Source organism: Cydia strobilella, chromosome 11 (genome assembly GCF_947568885.1).
Source record: "Cydia strobilella chromosome 11, ilCydStro3.1, whole genome shotgun sequence".
NCBI classification, from domain to species: Eukaryota; Metazoa; Arthropoda; class Insecta; order Lepidoptera; family Tortricidae; genus Cydia; species Cydia strobilella.
Window position 1 is genome coordinate 13651333 of NC_086051.1, and position 15849 is coordinate 13667181.

Here is a 15849-nt window from a genome sequence, read left to right on the forward strand (position 1 = left end):
ATATTGCTTATCGATTAAGGTGGATCTCCTTGTGCGAATTTCATACAATTTTATTGGCAGTTTTTCTCTTAATACGTACATTTTGTGCACTTTAAACCTTGATGTTTTGGTAGTCCATATCCCTTATCTTGGCGTAATTACGAATAATGACCAGTTATTCAATAATATTATTGAAAAATCCATTTGAAAATTGAGAAGATTTTGCTCTAACGCTTGTTTGTGTGAGTCATCTTTACACTATCCATGTAAAACAAGATGGCGAGGTTAGGTTTAATCATAACCAACAAGATGTCGCTTTAACACAGGTGACCTAACTCAGTAGTGTCTAATTAGCTCGACAGGTGGCAATATTGTAAGGGTATCTAATTCACAAAACATAGTGTACCCGGTTTAGCTTACAAACCAAAACCGGTAAAATTTGATCCCTTGATTCGTACATGTAACACCTAATCGGAGGTCAAGCCAGATTTGGTTTTCTAAAGGGTCTCCAGAAATCTTCGTTAATTACCACTACCAGTTCAAAACTTGGATTGGTAGGTAATAATTTTGCAATGATTTCATATTAAAATTATTATTTATAAATTATTAGTGCTTCATCATTGATTTACCAAAATGATAAGATTATAACATTTAAGTTTAATACATTATCATTAAGCCCGTCACCGTCAGTGTGAAGGGTACTTGTTATGCCATAGATAACCCTTGCGTTTTTCTGCATTCGTTTTTTCAAACTACCGCTCGCTTTATTTCCCGTTCACCGTTAATTTAACTATTGTGCGGAAGAGTTGTTGTGGTTGTGATTTACTCGCTGGATTTATTTATACGGACGCCTTAGCCTATAATACTGCTTAAAATTCATTTTACTTTTTAGGTAAGTAATAAATGTCAATTCATTAAATGTCAGTGTGAACATCAAAAGCCTTGTGTTACCTATATTGTTGCCTTCATATCAGGCGACTTGTGAGAATATTAGGAGCCCTTCGGACTTCGGAGGTCAACTTGTGCCAAGCGTTAGTTCATACCCAGAATGTCGTTATGGGGAAAACTAACGGAGGAGAGTATAAAACACATCGGTGGTCCGATGGAAAAAGAAAACGGCGTCAAGTTCAAGCTGCCTTACAACACCATTATGGCACCAATTCGTATATATTTCACTGTCAATATCAAATCGTACTAATACTCAGGCTATTTAATTTTTGTAATGCTGCTTTTTAGGGTTCCGTACCCAAAGGGTAAAAACGGGACCCTATTACTAAGACTCCGCTGTCCGTCTGTCCGTCTGTCTGTCACCAGGCTGTATCTCATGAACCGTGATAGCTAGACAGTTGAAATTTTCACAGATGATGTATTTCTGTTGCCTCTATAACAACAAATACTAAAAACAGAATAATATAAATATTTAAATGGGGCTACCATACAACAAACGTGATTTTTTTGCTGTTTTTTCCGTAATCGTACGGAACCCTTCTTGCGCGAGCCCGACTCGCACTTGGCCGATTTTTTTAACCATTCATAATATTTGTTGTCCTCGCGGCCATGATTATTATCCACACAAATGGTATATAATAACAACACTGGAGTAATAAGGATAGACATATGCAAAAACAATAATGTAAGAGTGAGATAGCGCCTTATGATGTCGTTGTTTCAATAACCAATAACCAAGTCCTTACAGTAGCAGTACTAAGTACTATTTCATATTGCTAGTCATACTTGTTATGAACAAAATGCTGCACTTCATGATAAAAGCAAGCCGCTTTGCACAGTGATAGTAGGGACCAAACTGAGCGATTTGACCCGCAGCAGCGGCAGTTTCACCCCTTAGGAACAGAGATGGCGCCACTTCCTTAAAAAATAATTCAAAAAATTCTACAAGCTAAACCAATGAACCGATTTAAATGTTTAATATCTCAAATGAAAGCGCATTATATACATTACTTTTTAAAAAATACTCAAAAAATATATACTCAATACTTTTGATAAAAACGGGAATTTTAAGTTTGTTTTTTTACTCGATTGATAGTTTTTACTTGATTTCTCAAAAAAATTGTATGGAATATGAATAGTTTAATGCATTTATATATTACTGAATAAATAACAAGTATTATAAAAAAAACCCGACACCGATATCTCTCATACTTCTCGAAATATAAAAGTTTGAATGTGAGTGCAAATTTCTTTAAGATATATTCCAAATAATTCTACAAGCTAAACTATTCGACCGATTTTAATGTTTAATATCTCAAATAAAAGCTCATTATATATATTACTTATAAAAAAATATTCAAAAAACATATACTGAATACTTTTGGCAAAAAACGGCATCTTAAGTTTTTTTTCTTACTCGATTGATAGTTTTTACTTGATTTCATAAAAAAAATTATGGAACATGAATAGTTTAATATATATATATATAGTACTGAGTATATAAAAATATTACAAAAAAACCCGACACCCATACCTTTCATTCTTCACGAAATATTTAAGTTCAATTATGCACGTTCTTACAAATAAATTCTTTAAAAGACATCTTCAACCGCAGTAAGTGCACTGATTTTAATATGAAATGTGTCATATGAAAAGAAATCACCCAATTTATTTTAATAAATAAAAAAATAATAAATAAAAACTGAATAAAGTTTTTTCCTGGTGCTGAATTACAAAAAAATATAACAAATCTAAAATTAGGAATTATTTTTATTTAAAGTGACTACATTTGTAAACAAAAAACTTAAATGTCCTCTTCGGGTTCACCGGTAGATGTGGAACTGAAAAAAAAAGGCGTTTTGAGAAGTACTCGTACCATTTCAATACTACAAAATCACCGATCATACATGAACTGGTTGCTGTAGATTACTGTTGGAAGTTTTTTGTGCCTGTAGATTTACTGTTGAATTATTTTTGAGCCTAATTGATTACCATTAAACCTATAATTTTGTGCCAGACCTATAATCAGTGGTCAGCATGCAAAATAACTGAAAACTGGAACTGAAAAAAAAGTCGTTTTGAGAAGTACTCGTACCATTTCAATACTACAAAATCACCGATCATACATGAACTGGTTGCTGTAGATTACTGTTGGAAATTTTTTGTGCCTGTAGATTTACTGTTGAATTATTTTTGAGCCTAATTGATTACCATTAAACCTATAATTTTGTGCCAGACCTATAATCAGTGGTCAGCATGCAAAATAACTCTGGATTGAAAATTACATTACCTTACTTTTGATTTGTACAGTCACCTTTGCATGATTTACACTGGGCTGTGCATGGTAAGCAGACGCGACGACACTCACAACGCATAGTTTCGCAGCCAGATTTGCAGCCACAATGGTCCAAGAGGCTTAATTGCGACCAAATCGCTGTAACTGCCGACCATTCCGCAGTCCAACTCTCTTTTTCCTCAGTCCATCCCCAAGAAGATAGACATGGTATGGAAACTTCTGGTTTCATAGCGTTTCCCCATATATGGCCCGCTTGGTAAGTGGCTCGAAGTGCATGTTTATAGAGAGCAGCTGATGTAGGTGGCAGGCTTGACACAAGCTTGTTTTTTGAAGCAAACAAATATTTGTGAACTTCAATTACGTATATGTGTTCCGTTTGGCCAAACAATAACACAAATCTAGCGTTACTTTATACTAAAATTAAAATATGTAGTTACACACCTGACAACTGACAAAATCAAAAACTTAAAAGTTGACATACTCCTATTTTCCCGTCTTTTTATAGTGGCCAGAGAAAGGCAGCTTGATCTGAACGAATTCTTCCAGTACGAAAACCAAATTTGTCCACCTTCGTTGTCAGTCAATGGAGGGCGTCGTTCAGGGAACAAATCTGATTTGGCCGAGAAATTAGAACCTGCCAACCCTGCCACCTACATCAGCTGCTCTCTATAAACATGCACTTCGAGCAGCTTACCAAGAGGGCCATATATGGGGAAACGCTCTGAAACCAGAAGTTTCCATACCATGTACATCTTTTTGGGAATGGACTGAGGAAAAAGAGAGTTGGACTCCGGAATGGTCGGCATTTACAGCGATTTGGTCCAATTAAGCCTCTTGGACCATTGTGGCTGCAAATCTGGCTGCGAAACTATGCATTGTGGGTATCGTCGCGTCAGCTGGCCATGCACAGCCCAGTGTAAATCATGCAAATGTGGCTGTACAAATCAAAAGTAAGTTAATGTAATTTTCAATCCAGGGTTATTTTGCATGCTGACCACTAATTATAGGTCTGGCACAAAATTATAGGTTTAATGGTTATCAACTAGGCACAAAAATAATTCAACAGTAATCTACAGCAACCAGTTCATGTATGATGCATGTAATATTGCTATGCCCCCACGGGGTCCATGTGGAACTACCACGAATTTGTAATACCTATAAAACCACGGTTGCAATAAATAAATATGAAATATGAACCCGAAGAGGACATCAAAGTTTTTTGTTTACAAATGTAGTCACTTTAAATAAAAATAATTCCTAATTTTAGATTTGTTATATTTTTTGTAATTCACCACCAGGAAAAAACTTTATTCAGTTTTTATTTATAATTTTTTTATTTATTAAAATAAATTGGGTGATTTCTTTTCATATGACACATTTCATATTAAAATCAGTGCACTTACTGCGGTAGAAGATTTCTTTTAAATGATTTATTTGTAAGAACGTGCATAATTGAACTTAAATATTTCGTGAAGAATGAAAGGTATGGGTGTCGGGTTTTTTTGTAATACTTTTATATACTCAGTACTATATATATATTTATTAAACTATTCATGTTCCATAATATTTTTTTTAAGAAATCAAGTAAAAACTATCAATCGAGTAAGAAAAAAACTTAAGATGCCGTTTTTTGCCAAAAGGGTTCAGTATATGTTTTATGAGTATTTTTTTATAAGTAATGTATATAATGAGCTTTTATTTGAGATATTAAACATTGAAATCGGTCAAATAGTTAAGCTTGTAGAATTTTTTGAAATATATTTTGAAGAAATTTACACTCACATTCAAACTTTTATATTTCGTGAAGTATGAGAGGTATCGGTGTCGGTTTTTTTTTATAATACTTGTTATTTATTCAGTAATATATACATGCATTAAGCTATTCATGTTCCATACATTTTTTTTGAGAAATCAAGTAAAAGCTATCAATCGAGTAAAAAAAATATCTTAAGATGCCGTTTTTTGTCGAAAGTAATCAGTATATATTTAAGGAATGCGTTCGCGTTTACGGTCTTCACGGAGTCTCTAACGTAAACCTCAAGTGTCAACTCATCGTAATTACGACTATAGGTATGAGTAATTAAATTACGGCGAGACGGAAAATAATGTCCAAATTAGAAACAGTTAAAATTTTGATATGAAAATTTAGCTAATTTATGTTATTTTTTACTTTATTTTTAATGTTTGAATTTGTGGTACTTAGTTGTAGACAAACTAACATTTACCAAAAGTTTTAATCTGTCAACCGGCTGAAACTACTTGGTCTGCTTAGTCATACATAACATAAAATAATAATACTCGTATATGTTCTTACAGGCGTGCCTACTGCCTAGCGGTGCAGTTACAATGTTTATCAAGTATGAAAGAGCGAGTTCCTCCTATACAAGTTATTAACTTAATTTTGGATTTTTGAACTTGTGATGTACAGTCCCCATCAGATATATCGGCGCGCCCGAGGTGCTCAAAAATATCTGAACACGCACTCTAACGCCTTGACAATAGAGGCGTGTTCAGATTTTTGTGAGAGTCTCGGCCGCTCCGATATATCTGATGGCGACTATACATACCTATTACTTTTTGGTAATAAATATTTTTGAAATTTTTAAATGTTTTTTCATTTCGTTCTTTAGGTACCAGGCGGAAAAGGTATGGTATTGTGTTCCAAAAAATAGCTAAAGCTTGCATTAGGTACTTTCCCGTAAAACATGAATATTTCCGTTCTGCATTGAAATTAAATTTTTTGTCCATGAAATGAATAACGAAATTAAGTAGATCGATAAAAATACCTATTGAATGCGATATCTCTCAGCGCAAGTTTTTGAGCAAGTTCTAAAATAAATAAATAGGTATTGAAAACCTGATTCTTACAAGTCTGGACTTTCTTGGGCTCATTCTACTTAGAATCTCGTCAATTAAAAAAAAATGTCCCAAAATGTCCGTTCCATTACGTCACGTTTTAGTCTGTAAGTAAATTATGTTACTTTTACAAGTGGAAACTACAATTTCCATACGAATGTGGCTTTCTATTAGAAAAGGGTTCTTATGCTTCATGTGTAATAAGGACTTTTTAACAGAATTTCAGATGGAAAGGACCTTCAAAATATTTATCAGCACGGTTTTTACTCACTATTATTTTTAGTCGCCTTTTGAAATATGTCTCACGATAGTTTAAGTGCGGAAAGGACCTTATTGCACTTGAAGCATCAGGACCCTTTTGTAAAGCCACATATTTTTGGAACATTTTTTAAATATCAGGGTTGAATATGCTAGTGATTCAGAGCTGGAAGAACCCAAAAAGATAAGTTGTGATGCTCTTTTTTTTTTTTTTTGAAAAAGCTCTTTTGGCAATTTTACTGACGCATATATGCTCTTTTGCGGCGTGAAAAAACGCATTGTAGAAAGTATACTTATTATTCACTTATACGTAACCTTTGAAATTTTATAATTTGGAATGTAGGTAGCTGGAATCAGACCAAGCAAACGCCTAGGTACGTAAACGCACGCTACGAGCTACCTTCCGTGACCATAGACAATCCGCCCATTCTGGTGCTAAATTCAGTTCGTCTGGATGCGCCTTTACCATAAATTAATCTTGCTGAAAAATTCATCTCCTACACCGCGCCATCTAGTTTACACTGTTGTCCCTTGTCAGCTAATGAGAGTAATAAGAAAAGCCATCTTCTGAACTAGCGACCTCTAGTCTATTTTGGCGTAATGGTCACAAGACTGACACTGCGGAATGACAGTAGTTATGGTAGTGTGCGTGGCATGGTAGCAAGAAATTGCAATATTTTGCAGTTTTTACCGGTTTTTGATGAAATGAGACACTGTTCAGTGGAAACATATGTCGATTTAGACGTAATATTTTTTATTGTTTGTGCGTATATCAACACATCTTTGAAAATCGTTTGGGTTTTGAGAGAAATAGTGATAATCCACAATTTGTGCACAATCACGCCATCTTTTGGTGGCTAGTCGGCAGGACATCCCTAGACATCCACCTTAATTAAGCTTGCTCGATGAACCAGTATTATACATCTGCATTTATTATTTATTAAGAATGGCTTCAAAAAACACAACATTCCTTTTGATAAGACAGACATTATCGAGGAATTGATTCGAAAGTTAAAGCCGTATAATAGGAAGAAGGGCGCAACTAATCATTTTGGTCCGTGACTACGACAAAGAGTTCAAACACGCATCTGCCATTCTAACTAAAACGAAAAGACTAGCACTGTTTTAGTCGCTTACTGCTTTTCTACTTTATATCTCGTATTTTTGTAACTGTCATCACCACCAAACGGGTGACGGATGTAATTTACGTTATAAAAATGTTAATGTTTGACATTATTATAAGGCAAGTTGCATCTGTCAGCCGCCTATAGGGGGTATTACTGACTACTGCAATGTTCTGCCACCAGAGTACAGCACTAGCACATATTGTAAACCATAGAGTAACTTATACATACTATGCCTTAAACAATTTTTTGAGAAGTTTTCACTATGACATTGATGCATCAAGGCGGTTCGTTACAGAGGCTGGAAATTGCGTTATCTGCCTCTTTTTCGCTCGAATATGCAAGTGATAGAGAGGCTGATAATGAAATATCGATTTTCGTGTTTCGCGGTAGGCCCTCAGTATGTGCTAGGTGGGCCCTTTACGCAGATTTTTGCGTAATATACCCAATTAATCGTCATCCTTAGCATCATCATCACCGGTTTCGAGAAGGGCTGAAACACGTACCCGGTATCGGTATTGCGTTGGTGGTATTAGCAGTTGACTGCCGCTTAGCCGGCAGATTCACATCGGCCCCAGCCAATAGTAACGCTCGCACGCAGTCGGGCGCGTTGGCGAGGCAGCCCATGTGCAATGGCGTGTATCCTTGCTTGTTGTACACGTTGAGGGACGTCCCTGTTTTGCTTGCGAGCGCCTGTTTGGAAATAAATTGTATATTAGATAGTCTCGCAAACCCATTTAGTCAGTAGAAAAAGGCAGAAAACTCGAAAAATGTGTGTCCCATAGAAATTTTTAATATCGAGTCTTTATATACTGCATTTTTAGTTTATATCTATTTTAAATCGAAATGCGTAGTTGACAAAAATAGTAACTCGAGCATATAATCTAATAAGCATCTATCTAATCTAGTCATTGAACTAGTAGGTAAATAATGACTACCAAAAAACCGAATGTTAAATTAACCTTCACGAAAACACAGCCAATATTTGCGTGACGAAGAGAATGGATGTTTGTTTTTGAGTTTTTAAGTCATTATAAATGAATTAGCAATCGAATGGCGTGAATGTGTGTAGTATTATGTCCGTACAGTCGAGTTCATAAATATGTATACATTTTTTCACCTTATTGCAATGGATTAAGGTGAAGAAATGTACACATATTTATGAACTCGACTGTACTACTGCAAAACTAATTTAGGATATTTATAAATAATAATAATAATAATAAAATATTTTATTGTACATAAGGAGCACGTTACATAATAAACAATTACACAAGGGTTTGTACAAACATGACAGTATGGAGAGGTCAGACTTTCGACCCCTAAACTAGGTAAGCACCTGTGCCTTAGGGGCTAAAGTTCGTCTAAATTCGATGTCGAAACAAAAATGAAGGTCGTGTACAGCAGTAAGATACTAAAACATTAAATTCCTGCGTTTACAGCGCGTAAGAAAATGGATTCAAACTGAATACCTACCTACCCTCACGGTTCCCTATTGTGTTGCAGAAAGTTTTTTTGTCATATTTTTGTATTGCATAATCTTACTTGGCAGAAATGTCGTCTGGCAGAAATGTCATTTGGCAGAATTACACCAATTTTGGTGTCTAGCAGTCGTATTTGCCGCGCACCGCTACGGAACGGACGCCTGCTCGCACTTGCGCTTATATCTCTCGTAATAGACGCGTTCTGTTAGAGTAAATCTGTACCTAGTACTATTATTTATTCTGTGCTACTACTTACATTGATAATCTCCTTGTTGCTGGCCGCTGCATAATGGAATACGGTGTTGCCGTCAAGATCGACAGTGTCCAAGGAACATTGTAGGGTGACCAGGCTTTGAACCATGCGCACGTTACAAGACTTCACTGCCACCTGGTAACAATGGTAAAATTACAAAATAATATTTGCAACGGCAACGGGCAGGGCCGGGTTTCGGACTAGGCCCACAAAGCCCAGGCCTAGGGGTCCAGGCAACCTAGCAATGGATTTGACATGGAGAGGCCCCCCCCCCTAAATTCTCAAAATTGGCCCATAACCTAATGTACCTAGGTAAAAACCATCTCTTCCAGACAACCTTTAGGTAGCGGAAATAAATAAATAAATTAATTAGCTGTCTTAATATAAATACCTGGCAGGAAAATAAAAATAAAGAGTACGGTATTAAGAATGTCAATTGCCACAGAGCGAGCATACGCGCGAGGCAATTTCCTCGGGAACAAAACGGCCGGTGTAGACGTGCCTCGCTCGGCCGAGGCGGCGCGCGCGAGGCACATCTAAAAATGACGATACAACACGCGCGCCTCGGCTGAGGCACGTCTACACTTTGACCCAGCCTAAGCTGGCTAGGCTGTCAGGGGGGGTTTTGGCAGAATGTTCGGGATCCCACGACGTCTCCCATACGGCAATGCAGGTAGAGCCGATGTGGGTTTAGTTAGTGGGTAGGACTTCTCCCCCTTTTCTCGCTAAAGAGAAAATGGGAGATGGGAGTCCCACATAAACCCCGACGCCTCTCTAGGTCACAGGGGGTATGCGTAACAGCATGATCACATCGTTAAAAAAAAAGGCAAGTCTACACTGGTCGTTTATTGCGCGAAGAACTTGTCTCGCGCGTATGTTCGCTCTTTGTGGACCCGGCTAAATAGGTACTCAATTCCATTCTTCCCACCATTGGCGTAACTCCTTTGGTCAGGTGCCCAGGTCCATCATTCAGATGCGCCTGTACCTCAGGGTCATTAAACAGCTCGTAAAGTCCAAGGTGGGCTGTCTGATGAGCTATCGGCCACCATTAATGTTCAAATAACTAGTCTTACTACTACTGAACTAAACTACTGTAGATCTAAAACTACAGTCCCATTGCCGCGATTGTTCCGACATATCAGCCATTGTTTTTTTAGCAAAGTTCCTACAATACTGTATTGTAAGTATCTGGTATACAAAAAAAGAACTCAGTAATAAAAAATTCTGGTTCTCACCATCAACGGTGTAGCTCCAGTGGCCGGGTCCACCTCATTCAGATGCGTTTGGACGTCAGGGTCATTAAAGAGCTCGTAGAGTCCAAAGTGGGCTGCCAGATGAGCTATGGACCATGACTGGTGCTCGGATAGTGTGTCGCATAGTTTTTGGAGACTTGCTACTGTGCACTGAAAAAAAGTTAATTAATAGTAAATGTTATTGCCGGGAATACATGTTGGGCCAAGCCTATGCTATGCAAATATACTTTACAGGAAGCAAGATGAATGCTCAACAGCAGAAGTTTCTAAGCGGGCCAGGTGTTAAAAATGAACCAAACGCAACGTTATTAAGTGGTTTTTATTTTAATCACATTCAAGGTTTCCGAAAATGCATCCCGAAATTGGCGCAATCTAGATGCAATGCCAACAATTATTATTTATTATTTAAAACTTAAATCAGCCAACAAGGCCCATTTTATACCACAGATATCTTGCAGAGTAATTACCTAATGTTATTGTAGGTATACTTTTATTTGACATTATACTGATAACACTAATTGTAATTTAATTGTAATTTTTAATTTTTAGTTTTTAATGTAATTATTGTATTTATAATGCTAATTTTAATTTGATATTTTTTTATTGTATTTTTTATGTTTAATGTAATTATAAAAAACGACATGTAATATGAATTATTATGAATATGACTAATATACATAGGTATGTATTTTAATAAACTTAAAACTAAACACTATTTATGCAACAAAACGGCGTGGCTCCGTTAAATCGGCTGATCTTGTGTCGGATTCGGCAGTTTAGCAGGCTGGCAGGTATGCCCCGGAACCTCCGAAACACGACACCCCACGCCCGACCCTTCCCGACGCCATATCATTATCTTGACAACAATTATAATCTAGAAACCAAGCGTCATATTGAATAACTTATTATCTTACGTATCCTATTTGACATTATTCATCAACATACTAGCGGGTCAAAGTTCATCACAGATTTTCTATAGAAAACTTTCCATTGCTATTAAAATTATTGTTTCATTCATTGATTAATAGGTAAACCAATTAAAAATATTTGATTGAATGGAATTTATTATTGTGGTGAACTTAGTACTTAAAGTAAATAAATGAATCAATAAGGTCATGGGCAATTTCCTTGAAACAGTTGTTGTCATTGTACCAATTCAATGACGTATGAACTGGACTTTTAACACCTGTTTTGCAAAGTAGGGTAATCCTGTTTTTATCTTTGTTAAGTATAAAGATAAAATTTATGTGGCCGATAATCTTACCGCGGGGTGTCATATATTAGGGATTACTAAATCATTATGCTATTCATAAGGCATTGGACTGAGACCTCAACATGTCAATTGTCAAGATGCTTTGGGGTAAAATTCCAAGCTCAATTAGACAAAAATAAAAAAAGGCCAAGTGCGAGTCGGACTCGCGCACAAAGAATTCCGTACTTTTTAGTATTTGCTGTTATAGCGGCATCAGAAATACATCATCTGTGCAAAATTTCAACTGTACGGAACCCTAAAAACCAATAAAAAAATTCCGTATTTTTAAACAAAGTTTGCCATATCACTTCTATTTTCTTTGGATCATCAGATTCGTTAGTTTCCCCAGTAAAATATGAAATTCTAGGTGTAGGTACTACATGAGGTTGACGACCGGTCTGGCCTAGTGGGTACTGACCCTGCCTGTGAAGCCGATGGTCCTGGGTTCGAATCCCGGTAAGGGCATTTATTTGTGTGATGAACACAGATATTTGTTCCTGAGTCATGGACGTTTTCTATGTATTTAAGTATTTGTATAAGTATTATATATATCGTTGTCTGAGTACCCACAACACAAGCCTTCTTGAGCTTACCGTGGGACTTAGCCAATTTGTGTATGAATGTCCGTATAATATTTATTTATTTATATTTTTATGAGGTACATTTATTTGGAATGATCTCAAAATACCAATTAAACATTATTTCAAAAGAACAGCACCTAGTTAACTGTCGAAAAGAATCCCTACTATCAATTTAGTAAATTCATATCTTGTATAAATAGTGTAATTATGTTGTCACACATACTATCTTATTTATTCTATAAAATGCACTGATTACTGATAAGAGCAATGTTAAGGAAACATTTATATTATTAATAGGTCAAAGAGCCATTTCATGGTATTAGCTACTTCCTATCTGATTTCTATAATATTTCAGGCTGTATGATTTGAATAGCAATATAACTGTACTGTACTCATAGGTACAGTCGCCATCAGGTACATCAGAGCAGCCAAGGCGATGAGGCGAAGGCCAGTGAAGGCGATAGTGTGTGTTCAGATTTTGTGAACACCTTGGCCGCTCCGATATATCTGATGACTGACTGTAATGTTAAATTTTTAAGCCAAGCATTAAAATGTTTAACTTATTAGTAGTAGTAGTAGTAAATCACTTTATTGTAAAAAAAAAAATGTTAACATGAAATTCATATAAATTTAGGTACAAAGGCGAGCTTATCCCTATAAGGGATCTCGGCATTATATGAATGGGATTGAATGAACCCTATACCACAATGAGCATGTTAACACCATCCCTGCGGGAATTAGTGTAACTCGTAATTAACTCTTTCAGGTCTTTCGACTCCATACCGCAGTGAACATGTTAAAAGAGTAGTGTGAGTGATGCTCCGTTTGGAACAATCCATACAAATACAACAAGCTTGCTTAGTAAACAATACTTAGATGGTGCATTCCACGAGAATGTCCCTTACGAAACACCATTCTTCTAATTGTTCTGAAAAGGCTGAGAAAATTATATTGGGCCTGGTAATATTTCATGACTTTGCTAACAAATTGGCAGTATATCATCGAGCTTTACGGATTTTATTGAATTAGCTGACATACAAGGCAAAAGCATTTCATAAGGGATATACTCGTGGAACCCATACTTCTTACTTTAAATAGATCTTTGTACATATAAGACCATGTGTAATAAAAGTTTTAATTTATTTTTTATAAATTTTTCTAGTCATGAAATTATTACATGTGTAAAGATTACATAGGTACAACTTAATGAACAAGATAATAGCAGAATTTGAATTGTTTCAAGTTGCAATGAGAATCATACATAAATAATGATATTTTGAAGAGGTGAATTCCTTAAAATATATTTTAATAAATTATTAGTACATTAAAATCAAAATGTATTTATGTAAAACTTTAATTTATACTTACTTCTTTAGTTATTTTGATGTAAACTGGTATTCTCTCTTTGTACACAATAAACTTCTCCTCTGCACTTTCTTGGTTTTCTGACCGAAACAGACTAGAAAAAGTAAAAAAGCAAGTTTGTGTTTAAGCTTAGTCAAGGGTAGGTTCACCATCACATAATTTATGTTGCCAATTCTGAACAAAAATTTAAAAAAATCCTTAGTGATTCTGTGAAATTGTATTTTTTTTTCTAATAGAAATTATTGTTATTTCACTAATAAAATTTATTAAAACAGGAATCTAACCAAAAACAGCATATTTTAATCAGATGCAAGATGAGTAGGTTATAACCAGAAGCTTTTAAAAACCTCCAAACAGACAAATCCAGGAATTAAACCAGGAAACCAGGCAGCCCCATTCAAAATTATTACACCTTTTTACTTTAGTAACCAGAGAAATATTTTCTCAGACACAAGTGCAAAAGAACAACACAACTATTTTAGATGCCTTCATCATAAATCAGTTTTCTTACTGAGCACTAGCTACACGGCGGCTTTGCACAGGTTACACGAAACTTAACCTTAACAAATTACACACCTCAAGAATTACTCTATTGATAGGTGAAAACCGCATGAAAATTCGTTCAGTAGTTTTTGAGATTATCGCGAACATACATACATACATACAGACAGACGCGGCGGGGGACTTTGTTTTATAAGATGTATAGATTGGCTATGAATATAAAGTTGGCTGCATTTCATCAAATTGACATCATCATTTAACAATAGATAATAAAAGTCAATACCTGTACATTACATGTGTGCTCTCTGTGAATGGCTTGTATAGAATAATTTCAAAAAATTTGTCCTTCGGATTATTCTTTCCATCCTGGATTTTAGGACCGTATAATAACATGGAATCTTCTCTGTAATGTATCGGCCTTGAAACATAATTGTCTGAACGCACTTCTATTACCTTTGTCGGGGACTCGTCAGTGCCCAATAGGCCTCTAAAAACTGTAAATAACGTTGATATAAACCACCGAAAACCGAAAATATATATATCACAAAATGCATGTATATTTATTTATATTTCCAAGTTCAAGTAAGGCACTTACATGAATTTAACATTTTTATTCAATTTATGCTCTTAATATTCTTACACATAAACACATTAAACGAGTAACAATCGATAGAAATGAAATTTAAATTCGTATGAAAATTATGACATCCACTTCTTCTGTTCGAATACAAATGAATGAATTAAATATTTTCTTGGATTTTCGACAATTTCGACTTTAAACACCAACCAAGTGTCATTTAGAAAAAAAAAGTAATAAGGTTGTACTCAATGAGTTAATGTAGTTATCGACAATGACTGCGAATTAAACATTTATAAGTCTGGCAAACAAGTTATATATGCTAATAAAAAAAACTATACTCTTTCGCTCTTTCGAATTATAATACGAGCCTAAGAAAAATGCAGTATGATTCTCTCAGAAACTATATACCTCCCTTCCAAATTTAAAACTCAAACAAAAGCTTTCGGGATTCAGTTTCAGTCGAGTTTAATAACATAACACACTACCGCACCACACCAAGGTCACGGTGCACCGCACCCATGAGTGAGAGCGAGAAAGAGATATTTATTTCTCGCTCTCACTTAAGTTCGTAAGTCCTTGGTGCGGTGCGGTAGTGTGTTATGGCTATAATAAACGTTTCTACTATGGATGGTATAGAAAGGATGTCAATCAATTATGGCAGAATTGTTTCAAGTGACCAGCTTTCAGCTGTAAATAATAGTTCCTAATCTCTCCGGTGGCGCTAGGTAGACTCTTGAGACCAAAGAGTATTGTAATATATATATAATTATATTAAGTAGGTAGGTATAGTTTGTCAAAGGGCTGTCTCATTTCAAACATAGACAGAGAGAATCATAGCACCAAAAAGAAAAGGATGAGCATAGTTTTGTTTTAATTCTAATTTACTGACATTTTGGTTTGACCAACTATATATCCTTTTTTGCGTCGTGAATTTAGGTTTTTTTTTACGTGTTTACTTTTGTCGATATGTACTACAAGAGATTAATTTTGTACATCACTATTGACTGTCACCTTCCACAGATTATAAAATATGAACAATGTGGAACTCAAATTAATAAAGCTACGTTAATATGTTGGCTTACATGTATTAATATAGTTTGTCAAAGGACTGTCTCATTT

The 15849-nt window shown here is 35.5% G+C and overlaps 1 protein-coding gene and 1 long non-coding RNA gene across 2 annotated transcripts in view; one reads left to right on the forward strand and one right to left on the reverse strand.

The window, feature by feature from the left end:
* Positions 1-14924, reverse strand: part of LOC134745656 (85/88 kDa calcium-independent phospholipase A2-like) — a 30236-nt gene extending 15312 nt beyond the window's left edge. The window contains exons 1-6 of the mRNA XM_063679779.1: positions 14746-14924; positions 14434-14644; positions 13653-13743; positions 10434-10601; positions 9202-9333; positions 7968-8154 (exon numbers count right to left, since the gene is read on the reverse strand). Of these exons, the coding sequence (XP_063535849.1) occupies positions 7968-8154; positions 9202-9333; positions 10434-10601; positions 13653-13743; positions 14434-14644; positions 14746-14758 (802 nt within the window). The 5' untranslated portion in view covers positions 14759-14924. The remainder of the gene's footprint in view (positions 1-7967; positions 8155-9201; positions 9334-10433; positions 10602-13652; positions 13744-14433; positions 14645-14745) is intronic.
* LOC134745668 (uncharacterized) overlaps positions 1-15849 on the forward strand; it is a 447357-nt gene that overhangs the window by 225561 nt on the left and 205947 nt on the right. The window lies entirely within an intron of this gene.